General features: G+C 41.9%; 5 protein-coding genes across 6 annotated transcripts; 4 read left to right on the plus strand and 1 right to left on the minus strand.

The window, feature by feature from the left end:
- The first annotated feature begins 687 nt into the window (after window positions 1-687).
- On the plus strand, window positions 688-8,276 carry cdc14 (cell division cycle protein 14). The gene is made up of 7 exons (XM_064683607.1): window positions 688-977; window positions 4,030-4,103; window positions 4,166-4,431; window positions 4,882-5,552; window positions 5,616-6,374; window positions 6,449-6,754; window positions 8,136-8,276. The coding sequence occupies exons 2-7, from the start codon at window positions 4,049-4,051 to the stop codon at window positions 8,149-8,151; spliced, it is 2,073 nt and encodes a 690-aa protein (XP_064539677.1). The 5' UTR covers window positions 688-977; window positions 4,030-4,048; the 3' UTR covers window positions 8,152-8,276.
- Window positions 8,137-8,835, plus strand: LOC135429364 (homeobox protein abdominal-A-like). The gene has a single exon (XM_064683639.1). It carries the CDS (start codon window positions 8,153-8,155, stop codon window positions 8,699-8,701), a length of 549 nt encoding a protein of 182 aa, XP_064539709.1. The 5' UTR covers window positions 8,137-8,152; the 3' UTR covers window positions 8,702-8,835.
- A 769-nt stretch (window positions 8,836-9,604) lies between these two features.
- r2d2 lies at window positions 9,605-10,897 on the minus strand. The gene is made up of 2 exons (XM_064683629.1): window positions 10,584-10,897; window positions 9,605-10,525 (listed from the first exon to the last, which is right to left on the minus strand). The coding sequence occupies exons 1-2, from the start codon at window positions 10,726-10,728 to the stop codon at window positions 9,714-9,716; spliced, it is 957 nt and encodes a 318-aa protein (XP_064539699.1). The 5' UTR covers window positions 10,729-10,897; the 3' UTR covers window positions 9,605-9,713.
- Window positions 10,898-11,091: 194 nt separating this feature from the next.
- Herp (Homocysteine-induced endoplasmic reticulum protein) lies at window positions 11,092-14,939 on the plus strand. The gene is made up of 4 exons (XM_064683619.1): window positions 11,092-11,774; window positions 12,885-13,393; window positions 14,014-14,370; window positions 14,447-14,939. Exons 1-4 carry the CDS (start codon window positions 11,532-11,534, stop codon window positions 14,817-14,819), a joined length of 1,482 nt encoding a protein of 493 aa, XP_064539689.1. The 5' UTR covers window positions 11,092-11,531; the 3' UTR covers window positions 14,820-14,939.
- Window positions 14,940-15,590: 651 nt separating this feature from the next.
- Window positions 15,591-22,122, plus strand: LKRSDH (lysine ketoglutarate reductase/saccharopine dehydrogenase). 2 transcript variants are annotated; one of them, XM_064683597.1, is made up of 9 exons: window positions 15,591-15,808; window positions 15,895-16,041; window positions 17,323-17,499; window positions 17,559-17,937; window positions 17,994-18,568; window positions 20,309-21,464; window positions 21,526-21,702; window positions 21,778-21,895; window positions 21,962-22,122. In XM_064683597.1, coding segments are annotated over exons 1-9 (2,790 nt in total). In that variant the 5' UTR covers window positions 15,591-15,748; the 3' UTR covers window positions 21,963-22,122. The 2 variants fall into 2 exon arrangements, with proteins under 2 accessions (XP_064539667.1, XP_064539660.1); XM_064683590.1 differs by having other exon boundaries at window positions 15,592-15,808; window positions 21,778-22,122.
- Window positions 22,123-22,649: the final 527 nt, after the last annotated feature.

The raw sequence follows: 22,649 nt of genomic DNA on the forward strand, positions 1-22,649 counted from the left end.
ACTCAATCCAACTCTAACTAGAGAAGACACGAACACACAAAATGAAAATGAGTTTTGAAAGAGAATATGTTTTCACAGAAGTAAGGCGAGTAAGGAAAGAGTTTTGTGGCTTATGCAAGATTTTAGTGTTGTTTTATTAGCCTCTCTTCAAACAAATGCACTAATAACCAAATATATAACGTATCACGCTTTGTTTATTGTACCAACTCTAATAATATTTATATTTTTTTATCTATTTTATTGGAAATACTAATTTTCTCAAATCAATTTAATTCTTGCAAAACCATTTAGTTGATTTATCCCTTTATTTAAATTTAACTGTCACATAAAACACATCTCTGGCATTTCTATGTGTTGGCAACGCGATTTTAGTATTTTCGCAGCCCTGCATACGCAGAGAATGAGTGTGAGCGGCAGAGAGAGAGAGAGTGAGAGAGGGAGTGAGTAATAAAAACGGTTATCTTAGTATTGGTTAACTTAATAGCGCCAACATGGCTTTTAAGGGCGCTCGGGGGATAGGCAGCTCTCACACAAACACAAAACGAAGGAGAGCACAAAATGCAACGGAAAAAGCGCCAACACCGCAACGAGTTGCCAGTTCACTTTTGGAGCTGCTACCGAGCAGTCGATCGTACGCGAGCTTGAGTGTTTACCCCTGTTAGATCGTTACGATTTTTGAAAACATAACAAATTCGAAACGATACAGGAGCCAATTTAAAACAAAACTCACAATGAAAATGTTGTTATTTGGGCTGTAAATCAGAAAAAATTTTATGTGTAACATTTGTCATCAAAATTTGTTATAACCCCCCACAAACACAAAAAAAAAAGTTTATAAACATTGTGTGGTGCTGTGTTATGCAGAGTCCATTTTTTGTCACAGCTAAATTTCTAGTTCCATGGTGTGTGTACGGCTACTGCTGCTGCTGCCCCATCCCGTTGTGCATATCTATACACAAACACCCATAAATATTTAGGTGAGTCCGCAGTCACATACGTACCTGCCTGCCAACTATGCAACTTACAGACCCCACCGCCCCGCTAATACAATAAAAATAGTCCAGCGGACGGCTCTTCGAGTACGAGTATACCCCCAAAAATTGATTACGCAGTACACATAACATAGAGTGCGACGTCTGCTTCTTCGTTATTTCGCGTTTTAGTTTCATTTTGTTGGATTTGAAAAAAATGCGTTGGTTGCTTTTATTAATACAACACCAAACACACACACACTCACGGGACAAATGAACAAGTGTAAATGAAAGAGAGCGGGAGCATAGTCGCATCAGCTTTTGAGCAAGAGAGCGAACGTAAGCCATGCGCAGTACAGGGCAACAGCAAACACTGTGGGAGGAGTGTGGAGCGTGGAGCAGTTGGAGAAGCTGTTGCTATTGCTGTTGTATTTGTGTATTGCTGTCAGTTTTTGTCTGTGTGTGTGTGCTATACGCGCGGCAAAAATCTCTGCTTCGGCCTCGACGTTCATTTTAAAAAAAACTGACAACTAACTGTGAATCGCCGCAGTCGAACATCGCCATTCATTTTACGTTGACAACAGAGAGTGGCTTTTATTTTGTTGTTGTTGTGCTTTGCTATTGTTGCGAGTTGGTGACGTCATATGGTAGTGCTATTTTTAAAAAGTTGTTTCTAATACTTATTGTTTTACAAACGCTCTGCGCCCAGCTCAGTTCTAACTACAAAACCAACGAATGCAATTGGACACTATTTGCTTACAAGCTGCGGTCACCGATAAGCGGTACTCGTGTGTGTGTGTGTGCGTGTGTGTGAATGATTGTTTTTAGTGATATGATTGTTTTCGTCACGTGCAGTGCGCATACATGCATACATGTCCATGTACATACCTTAGTATATACTTATGTACCTATGCATGTTTGTTTTGGCGCGCTGGAATTCCATAGCAAGCGTTTGCGCTAAAGTAAACTACGTATTGGAAACACTTGTGTAAGGTTGAAATGCCCGTTAGAAGTTTTCTGTTTACCAACACTTTAACAGCAAGTTCAGTGTTAATGATGATGACACATATACATATATATATATATATATATAAGTATATGTATGTAGATGTATGACGTTAAGCTAGGGTTTAATAAGACTTTTGGCTGTATTAGATTACATTACACTCGCCAGTTGGCAATATATATATGTATAATACATATGTACATTTTACAATAGTTTATGAAACTGGAATTTAAGATCTATTAGAACCGCCCCGTAGTTGAAACAAATTGAAATCAACCCATTGGAATTGGAATAAAAGTGTTATAATTATTGATGGAATTTTATATGCGTTTTCCTCGTTCAACAAATGAGAAAATGGTAAAATCCGACCGTCTTCTGTATTTCTTCTATTACTTAATTCTTGAAATCGGTTTATCTTTCTTCAGGCTTAACACACCTTAAAAGTTATACGCCACTCTGTTTAATTTATATCCGTAGCACATAAATTTCCTTCTCTCGTAAATTCATATAGACACACACATGCATGTGTTATATCTAGATATATGTATGGGTATATTAACCCACCTGTGTCCGTAGTTTCTCACATTGATTGCAATCTGCGGTCTGGCATGCAGATCCCCCATTAAGGCTTGACTTTTAAACTTTAAATCCGGAAAAGGAAATGTAGGTCCCTTAACGAAAATTCCCTAACGGCACGCAAACTGCTCTTTGGATTGGCTAAGCAAAAGGTTAAAAATTTGCATAAAATCGAATAGTATATATGTATGTGCTGGTAGTGTGTGTGTGTTACGAGTGTGCGTGTTTGAGTGAGTGTGTAAACGACACACATTCCTTGACATGGCAGGCCAACATCATAAACTTTGGGGGCCCACAGAGCCCGATATCCCCACAAGCTTTGTTTGTTGAGGACTCGACGAAAGCACTTTTTTTATTGACCGAGCTCTGTGTCGAGAACTTGCGCCCAAACCATATGTTTCATACTAGGAATACCTATATCCTAGTATGCTAAAATAGATGGCATAGCCTATTTGAGGACCAAACACATGTCCTTCGTATGTCTTCCATATGAAGAAAAATTAAACTCGTTCATATTGTAAATATCACTTTAGTTATAATTTTTAAATTTTCAATTAAATTAAATTATCATAAATAAATTAAATGATCAATGATTACGTGGAAGTAATATCTTTAAGTTCATCAACAGACGTTACTTAACGTTCTTTTTCTTAATTCTTAACTCAAAGTTTGTTTCTTTTAACGAGCTTATAGTTAGCATCAATATGTCGGGAAGGTTCCGCAGATCCTGTTGCATCAGGAAATAAGAATTTAAAAGCCTTGCTCAACTAAATAAAAAACCGAAGATATGTTTGAACCTATAATTTAAATATAATTAAAATGTTTACAAATCTTCAAATGTAAAACCAATTTTTATTTCGAAACAGTCCTTGAATAGGTTTTTGATGGCAGCGTATTTAGTAGTCGTTGCACTGCTATTTTTGTAGATTTTATTAGGATGCGGATGTCAGGACACGACTGTCTGACGTGCCTTTTATGCATATCAATAAAGCCATAATCCACACACAAACACGCCTATTCGGAAAACTGGGGCAAATAATGAAAATGCGGCATAGTCGCAGACATTGTGCTCCTCTTGGCAGCCGAGGAGGCCAATTCATATATATAAATCGAACAAAACATGTTTATTATTTTCCAATACAGTTTATGACTATCTATCATATGTACTATGTACTATATTTGTATGCGAGAAACCTTTTGTGGAAAGCAGCATTTACTTTATCCAATTAGGGCAAAGTCAGTTGGGTGGGCGATTTCATTGGCTAGAGATGAAAAAAATTAAATAAAAGAATATTGTTATTTATTATGGAATCAAGCGGAAGCATTGTAGAGAGAACTATGCGTGGGCAGACTTGAGCTGCGAGCAGGGTCTAAACATGGTGCTCTTACTGTAGACTCGTATCTTGTTTGTCAAAGATAACTGAGGATGCCAGAGATTACATTGCATTTTAAGAACTCTTTTCTTTGTCTTTGCAGTCGCTAAAACACACTCAAAATGTTGGAAGATGATAATTCGGATCTGTTGGTCTGTGCCACAGAGATGCAAGAAGGTATGTGAAATTTTGAATTGCATTTTCGCTAAACTCTTAACTTGACCTCCGCATCATTGCAGATCGTCTATTCTTTGTGGTATTCAAAAAGAACATCAAGCCAAAGAATACTGCAAATACCCATTACTTTAGTATAGACGAAGAGTATGTCTATGAGAACTTTTATAACGACTTCGGGCCGCTAAATATATGCATACTGTATCGCTATTGCATGAAGCTCAACACCAAACTGAGTGCCAAGAGTCACGCGAACAAAAAAATCGTGCACTACACCTCCATGAATCCGGCGAAGCGTCTCAATGCGGCCTACCTGATTGGTTCGTATGCAGTAAGTGTAACCTTTCTTGATTGCATATCTCACTCGCATCGCCTCGTTAAGGCGGAAATTAAAACCTTGTTCTTGGCCATTACCACACGGTGTGGGTTGTATGTGCAATAGGTGATAGCAGTTGCGTGGGCTAAATGAAAAAGGATATTGTAAGGCTACTTTTAATTTAAAATTGGGTAACGAAGCGAAGTGAAAGGTCTATGAAGTCTTTAGGAATGAATATATAACATGTTGATGAGATGAAACAGTCGTAAAGAGGGTAATATAGTAGTATAGTCTAAATGAACAGATTGAGTAATAGAAGAGGTAAATAGAAGATCTATAAACGAGGCATAATTATCAAAGAAAACTCTTTTTAGTTCCTGAACATTAAAAAGTTGTTTAATTGATGCAATACTTCATAATATAATATAACTTACGTATTAACGTCTTACATTCGCCTATTTTCAGATAATTTACCTGAAGAAAACTCCAGAGGAGGCCTACAGACTGCTCGCAACTGGAGATGTACCCGCATATACACGCTTCTGTGATGCCAGCTATGGGCCCAGCAGCTTTAAGATCTCGCTGCTCGACTGCCTCAATGCCATACATAAGAGCCTGCAGGCGGGCTTCCTTAACTTCAATGACTTTGATGCGGAGGAGTACGAGTACTTTGAGCGTGTTGAGAACGGCGATTTTAATTGGATAGTGCCGCAAAAGTTTATAGCATTCTGTGGACCACATCAGAAGTCCAAGACGTTGCCAAACGGCTATCCATGCCATGCGCCTGAGCGTTACTTTAGCTACTTCAGGGACAACAATGTGACGACTGTGATCCGTTTGAATGCGAAGGTCTACCATGCCTCATCCTTTGAGAATGCCGGTTTCGATCACAAGGACCTATTCTTTATCGATGGCAGCACGCCCAGCGATGCCATTCTCAAGAAATTTCTGTCCATATGTGAGACTACAAAGGGCGCCATTGCGGTGCATTGTAAGGCGGGCTTGGGACGCACTGGAAGCCTCATTGGTGCCTACATAATGAAGCATTATGGCTTCAGTGCGCTAGAGGCCATCGCATGGCTGCGTTTGTGCCGACCCGGCTCGGTGATTGGTCATCAGCAGCAGTGGATGGAGGAGTAAGTGTAGCATTGACACAACTATAATCCCGAAAAGCTTTTAATATTTTACCACCCTTGCAGCAAACAGAGCTGGCTATGGTCCGAGGGAGAACGCATGCGCCGGCGCAACGCCTTGTCGATGTTGCAGCACAAGTATGGCATCTACAGCATCGAGCTTAAGAACAAGTTCTCCAAGAGTGAGATGTTCGAAGAAAAGCCGCTGCCGTTGGCATCGTCTGATCCCTTCGACCATGTTGATTTGCTGCTGACTCGCGTAAAGGGCATCTCACAGCGTGTGGACACAATGCATTTGAATGATCAGGATACATTGGATGCGGCCTGTGATCAAACCGATGAGGAGCTTTCGGAGCAGCAGCTGGAACTGCAGGAATTGCATTATCACTCGACGGACGAGACCAATTGCAATGGCAGCGATAATGATACGGACACGGCCAGTGCCGCAGCCGATCAGTCGCTCACTTCCACCTACACAATCTCAACGCGCCGTCGCAAGTCGCCCTCGAATGCCAACAAGCCAACGGTAATAGCAAACTCGCTGCGTCGTCTGGTCAATCCCGGCGTCGGTAACATTCGCAACAATAGCAACGGCAACCACAGCGCCATGTCCAACATCCTCGATCCACCCGGCAGCAGCTGCACCGAGAAGAAACTGCGCAAGCCCAGCTCCAATGTGATTGAGGCGGCGCGTCATACGATTGCGTCCTCGGTGCGCATGACGCAAACGGCGCTGGAGAAGAAGCAGACCCAAACGCAGGGCGACAAACTCAATCAGATCAAGGCGCTGCGTCGGCATCATTCGCGTATTGTGAACAGCAACAGGTGGGCTTTGAATATATTTGACTTGTATAATTGTTATACTCAACACAAATACCCTGTACTTTTTGCTTCTGCAGCGAGTCTGATCAGAATCAGCGACATACGCGCGCCCGCTCTCAGCCATTTCGCAACAACAACAATGTGGTTAATGTGTCTACGGCGTCATTGGGCTTTAAAGCCGGCAGTTGTTTGCCAGCCAATGCAGCATCAACAACAACAGCAACGACGGCAGCAACAACATCACATAATCTTAACAACAATAACTACAATAATCTGAACTCTTTGCATAACTGTAACAACAATAGCACTAACAACAACAACAACAACAATGTGCAGACCAATGCGGCCAGTCGCACACGCAGTCTGGCCATCTATAGCAAGAGGTAAGTGCAGTCCAATACCCCCACCCACCCAATAGATTGCCCCACCCCCTCCAACACAGCGCTAAACACCCACATTTTATTATTGAACACGATTTGAATTCAAGTTCGAACTGTGCTGCGGCATTTTGTATTCTCGTTTAGTGTATTAGTATTTTGTACACCTTTTTTTGATGTCCTTCGTTCGCTTTACACCTTTTGCCAGTTTGTATATATTATAAGTACACAATATATATGTATGTATACATAGTTTTAGCTTATTTATAATTTTCCCCCCTCGCTAACCGTATTTGCCCACTTTTAACACTGGCGTGAGAGCATATTGGCTATCGATATCCATATCTATCGATAACGATAACTTTTGATTTGCTGGCGCCGGCCAAAAGTACCGTTTAAATTCGTTAACAACACTAATTTTAGCAGCTAATTATTTTGTTTTTATTGTTTATTGAGTATGTACTTACATTTTTCCAATTAATTAGTCTTACAATTTGTTTGTGCATGCAAAATTACAAAAATAAAAAAAAAACGATTTCAAAATTTTTTGGGTGCTTGCGATACTTTTCTTTTGTTTATTTACATACCTTTTGGCCATTATGTTTATGTTGTTGCTCTTCCGCTGATTGTTTTTTTTTTTGTATTTTTGGTTCCTGTGCAATTGTTAAGCTTACCCTGTGCCCTCTACTCCAACTCTTACATCTTTCTCTCTTGTCTCTTGTGCTTGGCTGTGGGCTCACCATTTTCGCTCCCCCTCCCTCCGTTGACAGAATGGAATTGAAGCACCTGCGCAAGGCGGAGCAACAACAGCAGCAAGAACAACAGCCCGCTACCGCCATAGCCGCTGTGCTCGATAAGCAATTGAAGCCCTACGCAACGATCAATGAGAGTAAAATACCCATCGGTGTTGGCGGTGGCGGTGCTGGCAGCTCGGCGACCATACCGCCAGTGCGAGGCAGCGTAGCACGCAGCTCGCTTCATCACATGACGCTGAGAGGTCGGTCGCGCATTCGCTATCAACGGCCCGGGGCAGCAGCTGGGGCGGGCGAGCAGGCGCCACAGCCGTGCACGCTGGCAACGGCGCGTTATTATCGTGATGTTTCCGCCATACCCACCGTGTCCTCGTCGTCGTCCTCGTCGTTGGCCAATGCTTGCGGTAGTGGTGCTTCGGGCGCAGGTGCCGTTTGCTATAATATAGCGACACGAACCTCATCCGCTGCGCTTGATCTTAACTCCAATCCGCTGCCAGCTGCAACTACAACAACGACAACAAAGACAACATCAACTACAACTGAGGCGTCTAGCGCTGCCAAGTCAAAGATACCCAACTTGAACAACAATCACAATTGCAATTTGAGTAATTCGCATTCTTCTACACCTCCCCCAGACACAAGCCGGCTTAGTATGGGCATCTATGGCGGCAACGGACGTGCCGCTAGCGACGAGCAGCGTGCCATCATCAACGAGCATCATTTTAATAACCTGGTCAGCAGCAAGCGGAACAAGCGCTCCCTCAGCTCTACACGCATTGAGAAGGACAAGTGCGACGAATACAACACGAAGTTGCTGCGAAAGACGAGCGTTGTTGCCGCTGCCGCAGCGGCAGCAGCAGCAGCAGCGGCAGCTGCAGCCGCTGCTTCCACAATGAGCAAAAGTAACATAAACAGCCACAACAATAACAACAATAATAGCGGCAGCAGCAGTAAACATAATAGTAACAGCGGCACACCCACAACCAGCATTGGAGGCGGCAGTTTTAGGCTTTCGCGTCGAATCTTTGCCGAGTCGGGCTCATCAGCCTCCACATCAGCTTCCAATTCTGGGATACCGACACCAACGCAACCACCATTGTTGCCCTGGCAGCATCAACATCCTCCGCGTGGAGCCAGTCGCCTGACCACAGAACGCGAGCAACAGCAGCACCTAAAGCTGCGCAAGAAGATCAGCTACTAGGCGGGATTCCCCCAACCTTATAGTGAGAGAGTCAAAGCTAAAACCGGCTGCTGAAATTGTTATTGTTGACATTTATTTTGTAATGAAAATCTTATAGATTAATAGTAAAATTTACACTAGGCCCACAAATGAAACTTGGGCTTGTTTATTCAACACACAACATTATTTGGGTGCAATAGGAACGAATGCGCAACTCTCTCCAACAATTGCCTAAGCTTAACTGAGAATCCAGTGTAACTTTGCTTTGCTTTTTTTGTGTTCTGCATCCATTACAGGGTATTGGAGGGTCATAAGCTGTGTCAAAGCTAGCTTTGTCCGTGTGCTTAAAATATTACAGACACATATATAATCCCGGTCGTTTGAAAGAACCATTTAAGTTTTATTAATACATATTTTTTGCTTATTTATAATTACAATTCAAAAATATTCGTGCATTTACATAAAGTGTAATTGATGCCACGTGCATAAATGCATATTGTTTTTTAGCATTCAAACGTTTTTTTTTGTTATATATAAATTAGAAATATAATACAAGAGAGCCCGCGTATTTATAGTTTTATTTAGTTTTGTTATAAGGGAAATTCCCGTAAAATCAAACTACAATACAATCGCAAAATAAAGTACGACTAGAAACGATTATTTTGATTACACGAATAAAAACGATTGTAAATATTGTGTTAAGATATTGCGATTTCGTTCCTTCGCCCAAATTATTGAACAACATTAACAAATAATTGTACATGGACGACCTTAACAGAACTCTCGCTTTTATATTTAAACATATGTATGTATTTTTTTTATTATACGACGTTTACTAGGTCTAAGCGACGTACAAAGTTTATGCATACAATGTAGTTGTAAGTATAGATATTATATACAATATAGATATATATAATTATCATGTGCATTATTTCAAGTGTTTATTGTAAATAACACGTTTGCTTAGTTTTAAGTATTAGTTGAAATATATGTTATATATACAGAAACACCAGCATTTCTGATCGCATTCAGTCTAAACCAACATAACACGAAAGTATTGGATCATATCATTATAGATCTTGCTCTCGGGACCAATAAACACGCAATCGTAATCACAATTCAATTCAATCTGCAGCACAGGTTCCATTGACTTTGCTTCCAGCGCTGTGGTGCGTGGATTTAGCTTAAGTGCGCCGAGCACATCCAAGAGCTTTGCCTTGGACGAAACATGGTCAGTGGAATTCAGAACCTCAAAAGCGGCCTCCTTTAATTTTGGATAAAAGGATTTGAAGTAATTGTGACGGTCGCATAGTTTGACAGATTGATTATCTTCGCCACCTGCATCGGTCAGTTCGCGATATGTTTTGAACTTGCGACGACGCTCGGCCTCTACATCCTCAAGGGTGCTCTCCAGTTCGCTAGTGTTTCCCGTCTTGGTGCTAACCAGCTGCGTCTCTGGACTAGCTTTGTCCGAATCGTTCGATATTATGCACAGCATTTCAATTGCAGCGCGCTGGCGTGCATCCTTCTTTTTGTCAGATTTGCCATAACGCTTGATGGAGGCCACGGAGCAGCAGGCCACAAATTCGGGCGCATTTGGTGAGCCACTCTGCTGCACTATTTCAATAATAGGCAGCGGCATATCATGACGTACGCAATAATCACGCAGCTCCTTCAACATGTCCCGGTTCATGTTTGTCAGCTCGTCGGCCACGCTGTTTAAATTAAAGTTGTCCTGCCCATCGCCGTCACCATCTGCATCCAAGTTAACAAAGCCCGGCAGCTTTCGCAACTTGCGCATTATATTGGCGGCAGCTAAATGCTTGGCATCACGCTTGGAGCGTCCTGCAATGGTTAAATTCAGTTTTAAGAATGGGTTTTAATGTTTGCTACATATACCTACCATTTCCATACGCTTCGATGTCCATCAGAACGACTTTGCAGACATAACCGCCGTCTTCGCCGTCAATATAGTCGTATACAGGATTGCCAGTCTTGGCCTGAGCACAATATTCTTGAAGCGCTGAAACCGATGACTTGTTCTCCATGAGCTTTTCAATATATCCAAAACTTTTTTGAAAATGTATTGGCGAGCTGTAGACGCTTCTGCGCTTGGGAAATACGCATACAAATGATATTTAGCGTCTCTTTAAAATTACTTGATATATGTGACAGTGTTGCCAATCATTCGGCTTTTATAATGTACTAAATTTGCCGATTGTTATTGTTTGCCCCCAGAGTGTTAATGCTATAATTATTAATGGATTGATTTCACTTTCAATAGTTCAATAAAAATGGTTCTGTATAAAATATAATATTAAACAGATCGTTGCACACTTCTGCTAGATACACGTCATTTCGTCGAGAGTGGCAACGCCACAGCTGCCAAAGCAACCCTGGGTGTGTATTAAAACAAGTGTTGCTGTAGACGAAGGAACTTTGATTATTTATTTTGCTCAGCTCGGCTCTGTTCGGAAATTCGTTTCATAATCAACAGTTCTCATTTTAGTGCAAGGAGCCGCACAACGAAACACAGCAACAGCTACGTTTTTAGTAGAACTCAATCAATATTCGGGATTAGCTAAATTTATTGTTCAAGAAAATCGTGCCAGAGGGGAGACGTAAAGTGACCGTGGAAGTCTACACAATACAAACACAAGTAAAGAGGAAAATACGGTGCCCCTGCATACCACTGCCCACCCCCTACCAACTGCCGGACGCTGACGAATCACGAGCCCACAAAAAACACTTGTCGCTTGTCGCTGGCATTGTTGCTCCATTTTGTATCGAGTGTTCGTAGCAAGCAATTAGCAACGTCGCAGAAAGTGCCCGGGAGGGTGAGGGTTAAACTATGGACGATACCGCTGCAGCCACGACGCCGTCGCCGTCACCAGCGGCTGCTACGGCCGCTGGTTATGATGCTGCGCGCGACAAAACAAACGAAGGCGTCGCTGCCGCTGTCGCAGCCAACAGCATTAGGCTCTTGATTAAATCGTCGAATCAGCAATACGACGACATGAACATCGAGAGTGATCTCTGCTGGACGGTGCAGAGGCTCAAGAAGCAGCTGTCCCTGGTGTATCCCGGCAAGCCGGTAGGTTCTCGCACACACACGCACTCACACACACACACAAACACATAAACAACCACACACAGCTGATATAAATATATTAGCATATTCCTCATATTGACGTCAGCCTTGAACATGCCCTATCTTATCAGGCGGGGCGCTGGCCAATCTTTGGTTATTTGCTATTTGTGTATCTTCTGCGCTCAAAGAGCGACAATTGTTTGTCTTTTGCGTCTTAATTTGGCGTTGACTTGCCGAAGTACACGTCATTTAATACAAACTCTAAGTGCAGCTAACAATTGGACACGTATTTTTATTATATTGTGCTAGTTAAAGCTAAATTGCTTCCATTTCATCAGAAAATATTTGATCAAGTTAATTTAATGGCCAAAAAAATATCTTGGCACCTGGCAAGATAATATATACTGTACGTACAATATGTATGTATGTTTGTCTCAACTGTTGTTAATTTGATGTCATATAGGAAATAAATATCATTTATTGGCTGGCTGTACGAAATGGGTGAACGATGTGTTCAGGAGATTTGTACAAATGTTTTCTTAAATGAGTTTGGAAGAAAAGCCATAAACTTGCTTAGAAAAGTTTACGCAATTTTCTGAAATACAAAAAGAAATGCTGTGCAAAGTTCAACTTCCTAGTTCGTAGGAGTTTAGTCTGTCGTTTGAAGATTAACGCTAGGAAGTTATTTGGGCGAGTTTTTGACAATTTAAAAAACTCCTAGATACTACCTAAAGCTTATTTAGCGACCTTTTCAATTAACTACACGAGAAATTATATTAATAGAGAAGCTGATAGCTTAAGATTTTGTTGTGAGTCCAAGCAATACTAGAGCTTGTTATCATGGGTAGATAGGCATCGACTTAAAGCTTAGAGATTAGCTGGCAAACAAACCGATGGACAGAGAAAGGGACTGAACACTATTTCGATTCAGCCTGATGCCCTGTCGAATAATAAACAAGCTCTCTTTTGTACTGGAATTAATAATTTGCAATCCTCTTTTAAATTCAATCAATCACAAATTCATTGGCTATTTATATGCTTTTATTTAAAGGTTACTTTTTTGTGGCCATTATATTACAAGCTAATAAAAATTGTATCTACTTTGCGTTACAGGAAATTAACGACCAAAAGCTCATCTATTCGGGCAAACTGCTAGACGATGCCCAAAAGCTGTCGGAGGTTATACGAAGCTACAAGGATGTCTATCAGCAGCATCACATCTTTCATTTGGTGTGCGCTAACAAAAATCTAGCCAAGGCGCCGTATAAGACGACCACGCCTCCAAAGGACACCACAGCTACAGCCACAGCCACGCCGCGCCGCGTGGAGACCAATACCAATGACAACGAGCTGAGGCAGCGTCATATGGCCGCCGCCGTCGCAGCTGCCGCCGCTCAGATTCCTTACCAGCAGCCAAGCCTACAGCAAACGATTGACTCTCATATCTGGTTGCAGTTACAAAATCAGGCTTATCAAATGGCAGCTGCCCAGGACGCATCGACATCGCCATCGGCATCGACATCCCCAACTTCACAAATGGCTTTCCAGCGGCAGCAGGTGCTTCTCTACAATGCCTGGATCCAGCAGTGGTATGCAGTCTATATGCAACAGACGATGCAACGGTGAGTTCCCAAAAAGCGTGCATAAACGGAAATAATATGGGTTCCGATATATTCTATAGATTAATTTCCACAGTGTAAGGTTCCCATTTAAAACAAGTTCAATCTGTGAATCTTTAGCAACAAGTTTAACTAGGATACACCCTGCCAACGTTCAGTTATATTATTATATTGATATTGTTTTATAAAATATTTATATCAACAAAATTTAAGTTTTCGGTCTTATAGTCCCTGAGGTGTCTGGGGAATACCCTGTTATATATAGAGGGTATTATATTTCGACGTTGGTTCTGCTATAAATAATTTCTAATTTTATAAATGTTCGCTCATATATCACGTGGCAACAGCTTAAGGCATTGCGCCACGTTTGCAGATTATTGATTTTGCAAGCAATTCAAAGCGAGATCTTTATTTATTTTTAAATATCCTTGCAAGCTCACACCCGTTGAGTATGTCGGTCTATATGTATATCTAGCCAAATTGTTATAGCTAGGCTCGCGTGTTATTCAATGTAAATGTGGGAAAAACAGATATTTTCCGTGAGTTAAATGTTTTTACATATTAAAACTATCTATATACATACAGTAAATAAAATAATAATATATCGATTTGTTTATTTTCAGCACTAGCGGCACTGGCGGTGTGCTGCCACCAGCAATGCTGCCTCCCTTTATGCAAGGCATGCCTGGCCTAGCCAACAATATGGGTGTGCCGCTTGTGGGACATCAGCCGGTGCCAGTGGCGGGAGCTACTGGCCCTGGTGCTGGGCAACCAAATGAGGAGGCCGCTGCGCGGCAGCCGGCGGCCCGTCAAGTGGATGGACTCAATTTTCCTAACATACAAGAGGAGCCCGAGATGCGCGACTGGTTGGATAGTTTCTTTAGCTTTACCCGATTGGCCATTTTTGTAACAGTTTTATATTTCAATTCGTCGCCAATGCGCTGTTTGCTGGTGGTGCTCATCGCGAGCGTTATTTATCTGTGAGTACGAGTATGGGCTTAAAAGCCAAGATGATTTGCTAACTTAAATAACTCTTCATATTTGTTTCGCTTCTAGCTATCACATTGGTGTACTTCGACGTCGTCGCGAGCGCAACAACAACAACATCAACCGCAACAATAATGCTGGCGGCAACAATATTGCCGCATTTGCGGCTGTGCAGCAAATACAGCGCATGATGGACGCTGCCGTTGAGCATGACAATAATCCGCAGGCTGCCGCTGAACCGGCACCAGCCGCTGCACAGGAGGATGCAGCTCGGCCACCAGCGCCAGCTAGCGCTGGTGCGGATCAGGCCGATGCTGCTGCTGCTGCCGCTGAGGCTGTGGCTGTTGAGCAAGCGAATGCCAATAACTCTGTGATTTCCATTGTGCGCACCTTTGTCATAACGTTCTTCACATCGCTGCTGCCCGAGGCGCCGGCGCTGTAAAGGCTGACGTCCTACTGCGTCCAATTCTATGTGGCCTCTGGATTATGTTTCCATTATTTCCTTCTTAACACTCCCCACACTTTTCACATTTATAAATGTTATCATTTATGCATACCTGAACTTTGCAATATCTGTTTTTCTAGCTATGTAATGAATTATATGTATATTTATAATATGTCTGTATGTGCGTAGAGCATGCAAAAATGGGCTTGACCCAGCCAGTCTCCGTGCCGCAGCCTAGCCCCCCCCCGTAGCTTTAGTGATTTTTTTAGCGATAAGAATAAATAAAATTGTTTTTGATGTGAATGGCTACAATTGCTCTAAAGGCAAAACGAAACTATGAAACCGATGAATTGCAATTATGAATTATAATAAAAAAAAAAACATATATATGCATATATATATGTATGTGCTTTAACACCAACTTGCTTATCTCGTATCAATGTGTCACGTGTGGAAAACTCCCAGCGCTTTTCTTCAATGGAATTTGATTGTGAATGGAAAATTTTTCAGCTGGAAACACTTTCTCTGCGTGTGCGACTCGCGCGTAAGTAGCAAATCATAAAAAAGAGCACTTAATACACACGCCTCTTGTTTCTTTATTAGGTTTACACGCTCCCCGGAGACGATCTGTATGGCGTTCAGCGTTGCTTTGTGTGACCGCTTATCGCCAACATGCGTCCGTCCATCTGTCGAACCGTCCGTCCGTCCGTGCGTCCGTCCGTCCGACCGTGCCGCTGATAGGGGCGCGTCGACGTCTTGCTCGGGGTTAGAACGCTGCGAGTGCTCAGTGCTGACGGATGGTGCATCGGCATCAGCATTTGGGAACATTTATATTTTTCGTTAGACACTTTACATTTCGGCGACTACTCTCCGCGCTCCAGCTCCCCTTAATCAGCAAGTGAATTGGCAAACAACAAAACAAAAACATGTGGCGATTGCTTCCATTGCGACCAACAATCGCGCCTGCGCTCACCAGACAGCGTCATGTAAGTGGGCGTCATTAATTTGCATACCAGATGGGATGCAGCTCGTGCGAATCTCCATTTGTCATACGCTCTATTAATATTTATAGCACAGCCGCGTAATTGCCATACGTCGCGAGGATCAATCGGTTTGGGAGCGTCGTGCGCCATTTGGACCCACGCATGTCCAGAAGCTTGTCAAGCAGGGCGTCAAGGTCATTGTACAGCCCTCCAATCGACGCGCCTATCCTATGCGGGTGAGTCAAGACTTACATATTTCTATATGTTAAAGAGTTTGTTCTGATTGACTGATTGATTGATTGCTTGGTTGATTGATTGATTGATAAGAGCTCTTAAGCTGAAATTTATACAGAAGCTTCCTTTTGGGTCAACAACGCAGCTTTGGCTTAGGTGCGTGAGCGTCGGACCAACAAGCGGCAGGTCGCTGGTTCAAACCCAGTAGCAAATACCAATAATATTAAAAAAAAAGGGTGCTTTAGTATACACCCAATATATACATATATATAAAATCAACAAATCTTTTCTACATCGTCAAAAAAGTGGCTTAGCTACAGCAGCGTGTTTACTGTGTCGAATGATATAGTACGTTTATGGGGCGGCATCATAAAAACAAATGAGTTTGATAAGCCTCCGTGTTGGGCTCTAAATTTGGCAATTGCTGGCCTTGGAACCAGTCAAAACTCGAATACGGAGCGTAATTCCGTGTTATCTCGCTCGAAATTGTTGCTGTCCAGTCAACTGATTTTTTCGCCAGATAAAAATCGAGTTTAACAAAAACAATATACATTTATGTTGATAGACATTTTCAAAACAATAACACAATATCATTCATGATAGCTAATGGGAAAATCGATTGTGATTAGTTGCCAAGGAGCATACTAGTTTTATAGATCATGATTTTGAAGGAGAATATATTTAATTAAATAATATTTATTGTTAGTGGACATTTTGTACTGAACTGATTTATACAATGGATGAATTTATACAATAGCGAGAATTAGTTCCAGTTACGGAACCGACTTTCCACAAAATGACAAAAAGCAATTGAGGTAGAAAACTTTAAAGATGTTTTTTTTCAATTCTACAAATCATTTTTTTAAAATTAAATTAAAAATAATTTAAAATTTATTTGATTTAATTTGTCTCTGAAAGTAAGTTTTTAAAAAAATCTTCATTCAAATCATTCAAAAATTGTTTTCCTACAAATAAGAGTTTTAGATTAATGCCAAACTTTTAATCACAATGCCTATAGAGTATCTTTGTTGTTCGTAATCATAAAATAGATTTAGCATTAGTCTTCCAATGTCGCGTGTTATGCTGACTGTAAATACTTAAGACCTTATATGCGAGATTACGGATAAGAAAAAACTGATAATACTCAGGAAACTCGAAAGCATAATATTTGGGGAAATAGCATGTTAAATCGATTAGATAAGTTAATTTCGACAAATTCTTGGAATTCCAAATAACACAAAAATCCACTTTTTATTATTTTTTATATCTACATATCAATTTAGGCGTATATGCAAGCTGGTGCCCAGATACAGGAGGACATTAGCGATGCTACCGTGATCTTTGGCGTTAAGCAGGTGCCCATCGATGCGTTGATACCGGGCAAAACCTACTGCTTCTTCTCGCACACGATCAAGGCGCAGGAATCGAATATGCCACTGCTGGATGCCATACTCGAGAAGGTAAGTGCCCCGAGAAACTATATAAATCTTCAGATCTCTTGAAAATCGAAGCTTCACAGAAAATCCGGCTCATCGACTACGAGCGCATCATTGATGAGCGCGGCGCCCGCCAGGTGGCGTTTGGCAAATACGCTGGAATAGCCGGCATGGTGAACATTCTGCACGGCATTGGCTTGCGCCTGCTGGCGCTGGGTCACCATACACCCTTCATGCACATAGGACCCGCTCACAACTATCGCAACTCCTCGATGGCCCGCCAGGCGATTCGCGACTGCGGCTATGAGATATCGCTGGGCATGATGCCCAAGTCAATTGGGCCGTTGACCTTTGTGTTTACCGGCTCCGGCAATGTATCGCAGGGTGCGCAGGAAGTGTTCTCCGAGCTGCCCGTGGAGTATGTGCCGCCAGAGATGCTGCGCAAAGTGGCAGAGCATGGAAGTAAGTATTTAGAATCGAATATATAATCGGAAATCTCTAAAGTGTGCCCGATTTAGATCAAAATAAGCTGTACGGCTGCGAGGTTAGCCGCTCGGATCATTTGGAGCGTCGCGAGGGCGGCGGCTTTGATGCCAAGGAGTATGATGAATTTCCCGAACGTTATATTTCCACATTTAGCCAGAATATTGCGCCCTACGCTTCGGTCATTCTCAATGGCATCTACTGGGCTGTTGGCAGTCCAAAGCTAATTAGCATTCCGGATGCCAAGAATCTGTTACGTCCGGCCAACACGCCCTGGCTGCCGACCAGCAAAGGCAGCCCTGCGCTGCCACATCGCATGCTCGCCATTTGTGATATATCCGCCGATCCGGGCGGCTCCATAGAGTTCATGAACGAGTGCACCACAATCGATACACCCTTCTGCCTGTACGATGCGGATCGCAACAAGGATACCAAGAGCTTCAAGGGACCCGGCGTGCTGGTCTGCTCCATTGACAATATGCCCACGCAGCTGCCTCGCGAGTCAACCGATCTTTTTGGTGAACTCCTATCGCCCCATGTCCATGATATCATCAGGAGCGATGCCAAAAAGCCGCTGCACGAAGAGCACTTTTCCTATCCCATACAGTCGGTGAGTAGAGAGGTTTGTTGTGGAAGATCTATGTGATCTCTTTGGTAAAGATCGAATATTGCTCTCCGAACATATAGAATCTATATTTTTAGCTTTATTTATTTTATTCATTATATATATACTAGTATATGTAGATAGTTCAGGCAGCTTAGCTAGCTGTCATAAAGTTCTCGAAACTGAGTAAAAGTGATTGGAAATCGTAGAAAATTCTAGTAGAAGGAATAGAAGGAAAACTTGATCTGATTAAACAAAATGGGTGATTTAATGATCGGATCAAATAAATGTTCTAAGAAAAGAGATTCGACGTATTATCATTATTATGAAACTGCATAGATTTTAATTTAAGTATAAGTATAATTATTTTATTGATTTTATTATTATTATTTTTTTGATTCAGCAAACAGGTTCGCTTTTATATTTGAGGATTGATTTCTATACCATTTGGTTGTTTTCTTATAAGATTTTTTGGGATATATTCAGTGGGATACCATGAGATATGCTCCTTTACTATCGAAATTAAACTTATTTAGTTATTATCAAAAACAGTTTTTAAACTCTGCTTATAATGTCCTTCAGGCTCTATGTCTGTCTGTCATGTCCGAAAGGTTTTAAACACATTCTCTGTCATATTTTATAGAATAATTTTAATCCCATTCTGTTTTTTTTTATAAGATTTTCAGGGATATATTCTATGCGATACTATGGTATTGGAATCTATGTTTCGTTAAATATAAGTCTTTATTATAGTATAATTTAAACTTATTTATTTACTATCAATTTTTTTTATACTCTGTTCATAACCCATATCCGAAATGTGTTCAGCAGATTCTCCATGATATTGGGTGGAATACTTTTAAACCCATTTTGGAGTATTCATTCTTATAAGGTTTCAGCTATGGGTTATTATAATTTTGATTATTTCATGACTAAAACTCATTTTTTGGAATTTATTTGTATACTCTATAATGTTCTTTTGGCTGTTTGTCTGCCTCAGTACTAATGCTCGAAAAGCTTCTTTATTATTAATTTATTATTATAACATTTTCATAATGTTCGTCTGGAATCTTTAGTGGAATAATTTGAATCTAATTTTGATATTTTCTTATACAATTTGTGCTATGTGCTTATATTAGCTTCTTTGTTTTATAATTAAGACTTGTATTTTAATTTTTCCGCCCATGTCAGATCAATGCTTTTTGGCCACGTCCACCTGAGCACGGGCAAATGGCTTAAATCAATATGGCCAACAGTTTTTGTAGAGACTCTGACTACGGCAAGTAGAATGCCGATAAAGATGATCGAGACATTCGCCCCATTAATTGCTGTCATTGCTTTGGACTCATATATTTAAAAAAAAATACAGCCCAATCATCAAAATTGATTTTAAACAGCTCTTTTAAACCTTTTTTTCCCACTTTCAAACTTTGCTCCCAATATTTGAAAACAAATCGGATTTTTTTAGTGCTATCAGCGAAATAGGTTAGTTATAGCTTATTAAGGTGTTAAAGACCTTAATTAAATGTAAGCTATGAATTTTATTTTGCTCCTAAAAATATATTCTTATCTTTATTAAAAATATACTCATTTAAATGGAAATGAATCCCTCTATAAGATTAGTATAGGAAATGTGTAAGCACGTGTTCACCTTTAGCTTATCAGATCCAAGTAAACAAGTGGACATATTATTTCATCTCTCTCTCTTTCTCTCTCTTTCTCTCTCTCTCTCTCTCTCTTGCTCAGGCTATTATCGCTAGCAACGGCGAGCTGACGGAGAGCTTCCAGTATATTCAAGAGCTGCGCGATTCGCAGAGCAATCGCTCGCGCCACAAGATGGAAGGCCGTTCCGAGTCGCACAAGAAGGTGCTGGTGCTGGGCGCCGGCATGGTCTCGGCGCCGCTGGTCGAGTGGCTGCATCGTGAGAAGGATGTGAGCATAACGGTGTGCTCGCAGGTGAAGGAGGAGGCAGATCGCCTGGCCCAACAATATGCGGGCGTCGATAGCGTCTATTTGGATGTGCACGAGAGCACCGGGCATCTGCAGGAGCTGTGCGGCAAGGCGGACGTGGTTGTCTCCCTGCTGCCCTACAGCCTGCATGGCATGATTGCGCGCTACTGTGTGGCGGAGCGCACCCACATGGTCACCGCCAGCTATCTGAATGATGAGATATCGGCACTGCATGAGGAGGCGCGTGCGAATGGTGTGACAATCATGAACGAGGTGGGCCTGGATCCGGGCATTGATCATCTGTTGGCCCTGGAGTGCATACACGAGGTGCAGGAGAAGGGCGCCGTTGTTGAATCCTTTGTCAGCTACTGTGGCGGCCTGCCCGCACCGGAGCACTCCAATAATGCGCTGCGCTACAAGTTCTCCTGGTCGCCGCGCGGCGTGCTGCTCAATACGTTGTCGGCTGCCAAATATCTGAGCCAGGGCCAGATTGTGGAGATCTCTGGCGGTGGCGAGCTGATGTCCAATCCACGCAGCCTGGACTTTTTGCCTGGCTTCGCGCTCGAGGGCTTCCCGAATCGCGATTCCACCAAATATGGCTCGCTCTATGGTCTGGGCCGGGATGTGCATACGCTGCTGCGCGGCACCATACGCTACAAAGGCTTCTCGGAGTCCATCAAGCCCATGCAGCTGTTGGGCCTGATTGATCCAGAGCCGAATGCCCTGCTGCATCCCAGCGGACCCGATGTCACATGGCGTCAGTTGGTCACACATCTGCTGGGCATGTCCGATACGAGCATCTTCTATGAGAACCTCAAACAGAAGCTGGTCGAGCGTCTGGGCGATGTGGATGGCATCGAGAGCCTGGGTCTGTTGGATGAAACGCCCGTTGTTAAGCTCCATTCCCCGCTGGATACGCTCAGTCACTATTTGTCCAAGCGTTTGGCCTTTGGTAAGTGCTTCCAACTTGTTGCACTTGTCCACGTCGCAAGTCAATGGCGGTTTCTTTGCAGAGCGTGACGAGCGCGATCTGGTCGTGCTGCGCCACGAGGTGGGCATACGTTGGCCCGACGGTCGTCGCGAGGAGCGCGGCATCAATTTTGTTGTCTATGGCCAGCCGCAGGGACACTCCGCCATGGCCATGACCGTGGGCAAGCCAGCTGCCATTGCGGCCAAAATGATTCTGGATGGTGCGTAAACGAATCTCTATATATATATATATGTATATACATTATATTCACATTTAAATATCATTTGCTTTATAGGTGAGATCCAGGAACGCGGCGTGCTGCTGCCCTTCACGCCGGACATCTATCGCCCCATGTTGCAGCGTCTGCGCTCCGAGGGTCTGACTGCCACGGAGACATCCAGATGGCTCAACTAGTTAGTTACCTGCCGAATTAGCATCTAGTTTACTCTGTATACAATCCATAATTTCTTCCTCTTTAGATTCTATCCAATTCTCTGTTGCACTTCAATTATGTGTGTGCTTATGCCCTGTTTATTTATAAACCTGTTTTTTTCCAGTCATCAAAATTTAGATAAGACTGCACTGTTATCTGTATACTATATACTTACTATATATGTTTGATATGTACTTATGATTATAATTGTTTCTTTTTTTTGGGGCAGGAAATTAGCCACGTTGATTTTCATACACATTTTTATACAATTGTGATTAAACGAAACATTTTATCAATTAGGTTCTTTCATATGAACGAATTTGTTCGAAGGGAAATTCGGTTTCGATTGACTATCTTATCAATTGCTGACTAATAAATAGTTCAAACCGTAAAATCTAGAAACTTTAAATTTTCAAATTTTATAAACTTGTATCTGAACTGTTATTTGATTAATTATTTGACCATTCCATGCGAAGCAGTGAAAAAATGGTGGAAAAACAATTGTATACAATTTTCTAGAACTTCTCATTTGACTAGCGTTAAGCGGAAATACGTCCAGACTGATTGATAATCAACCGTATAGAAACAACCGTATAGGCTAGAACGTTTTTAAAGTAGTTATACTAAGATGCAGTGTTAGAAAATTTCCCCTGTTTTTGTTAAAAATAAGTGGAAAACAGTTGATTGTAATTTTGTTGACTTTCATCAGAGCGGATTAATTATTAATTCAAAGA

Source organism: Drosophila montana, unplaced genomic scaffold (assembly GCF_035044405.1).
Source record: "Drosophila montana isolate Dmon_TW-CO22-7 unplaced genomic scaffold, ASM3504440v1 contig_1409_1, whole genome shotgun sequence".
In the NCBI taxonomy this organism is placed as follows: domain Eukaryota; kingdom Metazoa; phylum Arthropoda; class Insecta; order Diptera; family Drosophilidae; genus Drosophila; species Drosophila montana.

Coding starts and splice junctions, on each gene's coding strand:
- cdc14 (XM_064683607.1), top strand. CDS start 4,049: ATGTTGGAAGATGATAATTCGGATCTGTTGGTCTGTGCCACAGAGATG. Junction 5,553..5,615: donor CAGCAGCAGTGGATGGAGGA/GTAAGTGTAGCA, acceptor CCACCCTTGCAG/CAAACAGAGCTGGCTATGGT. Junction 6,375..6,448: donor CGTATTGTGAACAGCAACAG/GTGGGCTTTGAA, acceptor TTGCTTCTGCAG/CGAGTCTGATCAGAATCAGC.
- LOC135429364 (XM_064683639.1), top strand. CDS start 8,153: ATGGGCATCTATGGCGGCAACGGACGTGCCGCTAGCGACGAGCAGCGT.
- r2d2 (XM_064683629.1), bottom strand. CDS start 10,728: ATGGAGAACAAGTCATCGGTTTCAGCGCTTCAAGAATATTGTGCTCAG. Junction 10,526..10,583: donor CATCGAAGCGTATGGAAATG/GTAGGTATATGT, acceptor TAACCATTGCAG/GACGCTCCAAGCGTGATGCC.
- Herp (XM_064683619.1), top strand. CDS start 11,532: ATGGACGATACCGCTGCAGCCACGACGCCGTCGCCGTCACCAGCGGCT. Junction 13,394..14,013: donor ATGCAACAGACGATGCAACG/GTGAGTTCCCAA, acceptor GTTTATTTTCAG/CACTAGCGGCACTGGCGGTG. Junction 14,371..14,446: donor ATCGCGAGCGTTATTTATCT/GTGAGTACGAGT, acceptor TTTCGCTTCTAG/CTATCACATTGGTGTACTTC.
- LKRSDH (XM_064683597.1), top strand. CDS start 15,749: ATGTGGCGATTGCTTCCATTGCGACCAACAATCGCGCCTGCGCTCACC. Junction 15,809..15,894: donor CGCTCACCAGACAGCGTCAT/GTAAGTGGGCGT, acceptor TAATATTTATAG/CACAGCCGCGTAATTGCCAT. Junction 21,703..21,777: donor GGCCAAAATGATTCTGGATG/GTGCGTAAACGA, acceptor TTTGCTTTATAG/GTGAGATCCAGGAACGCGGC.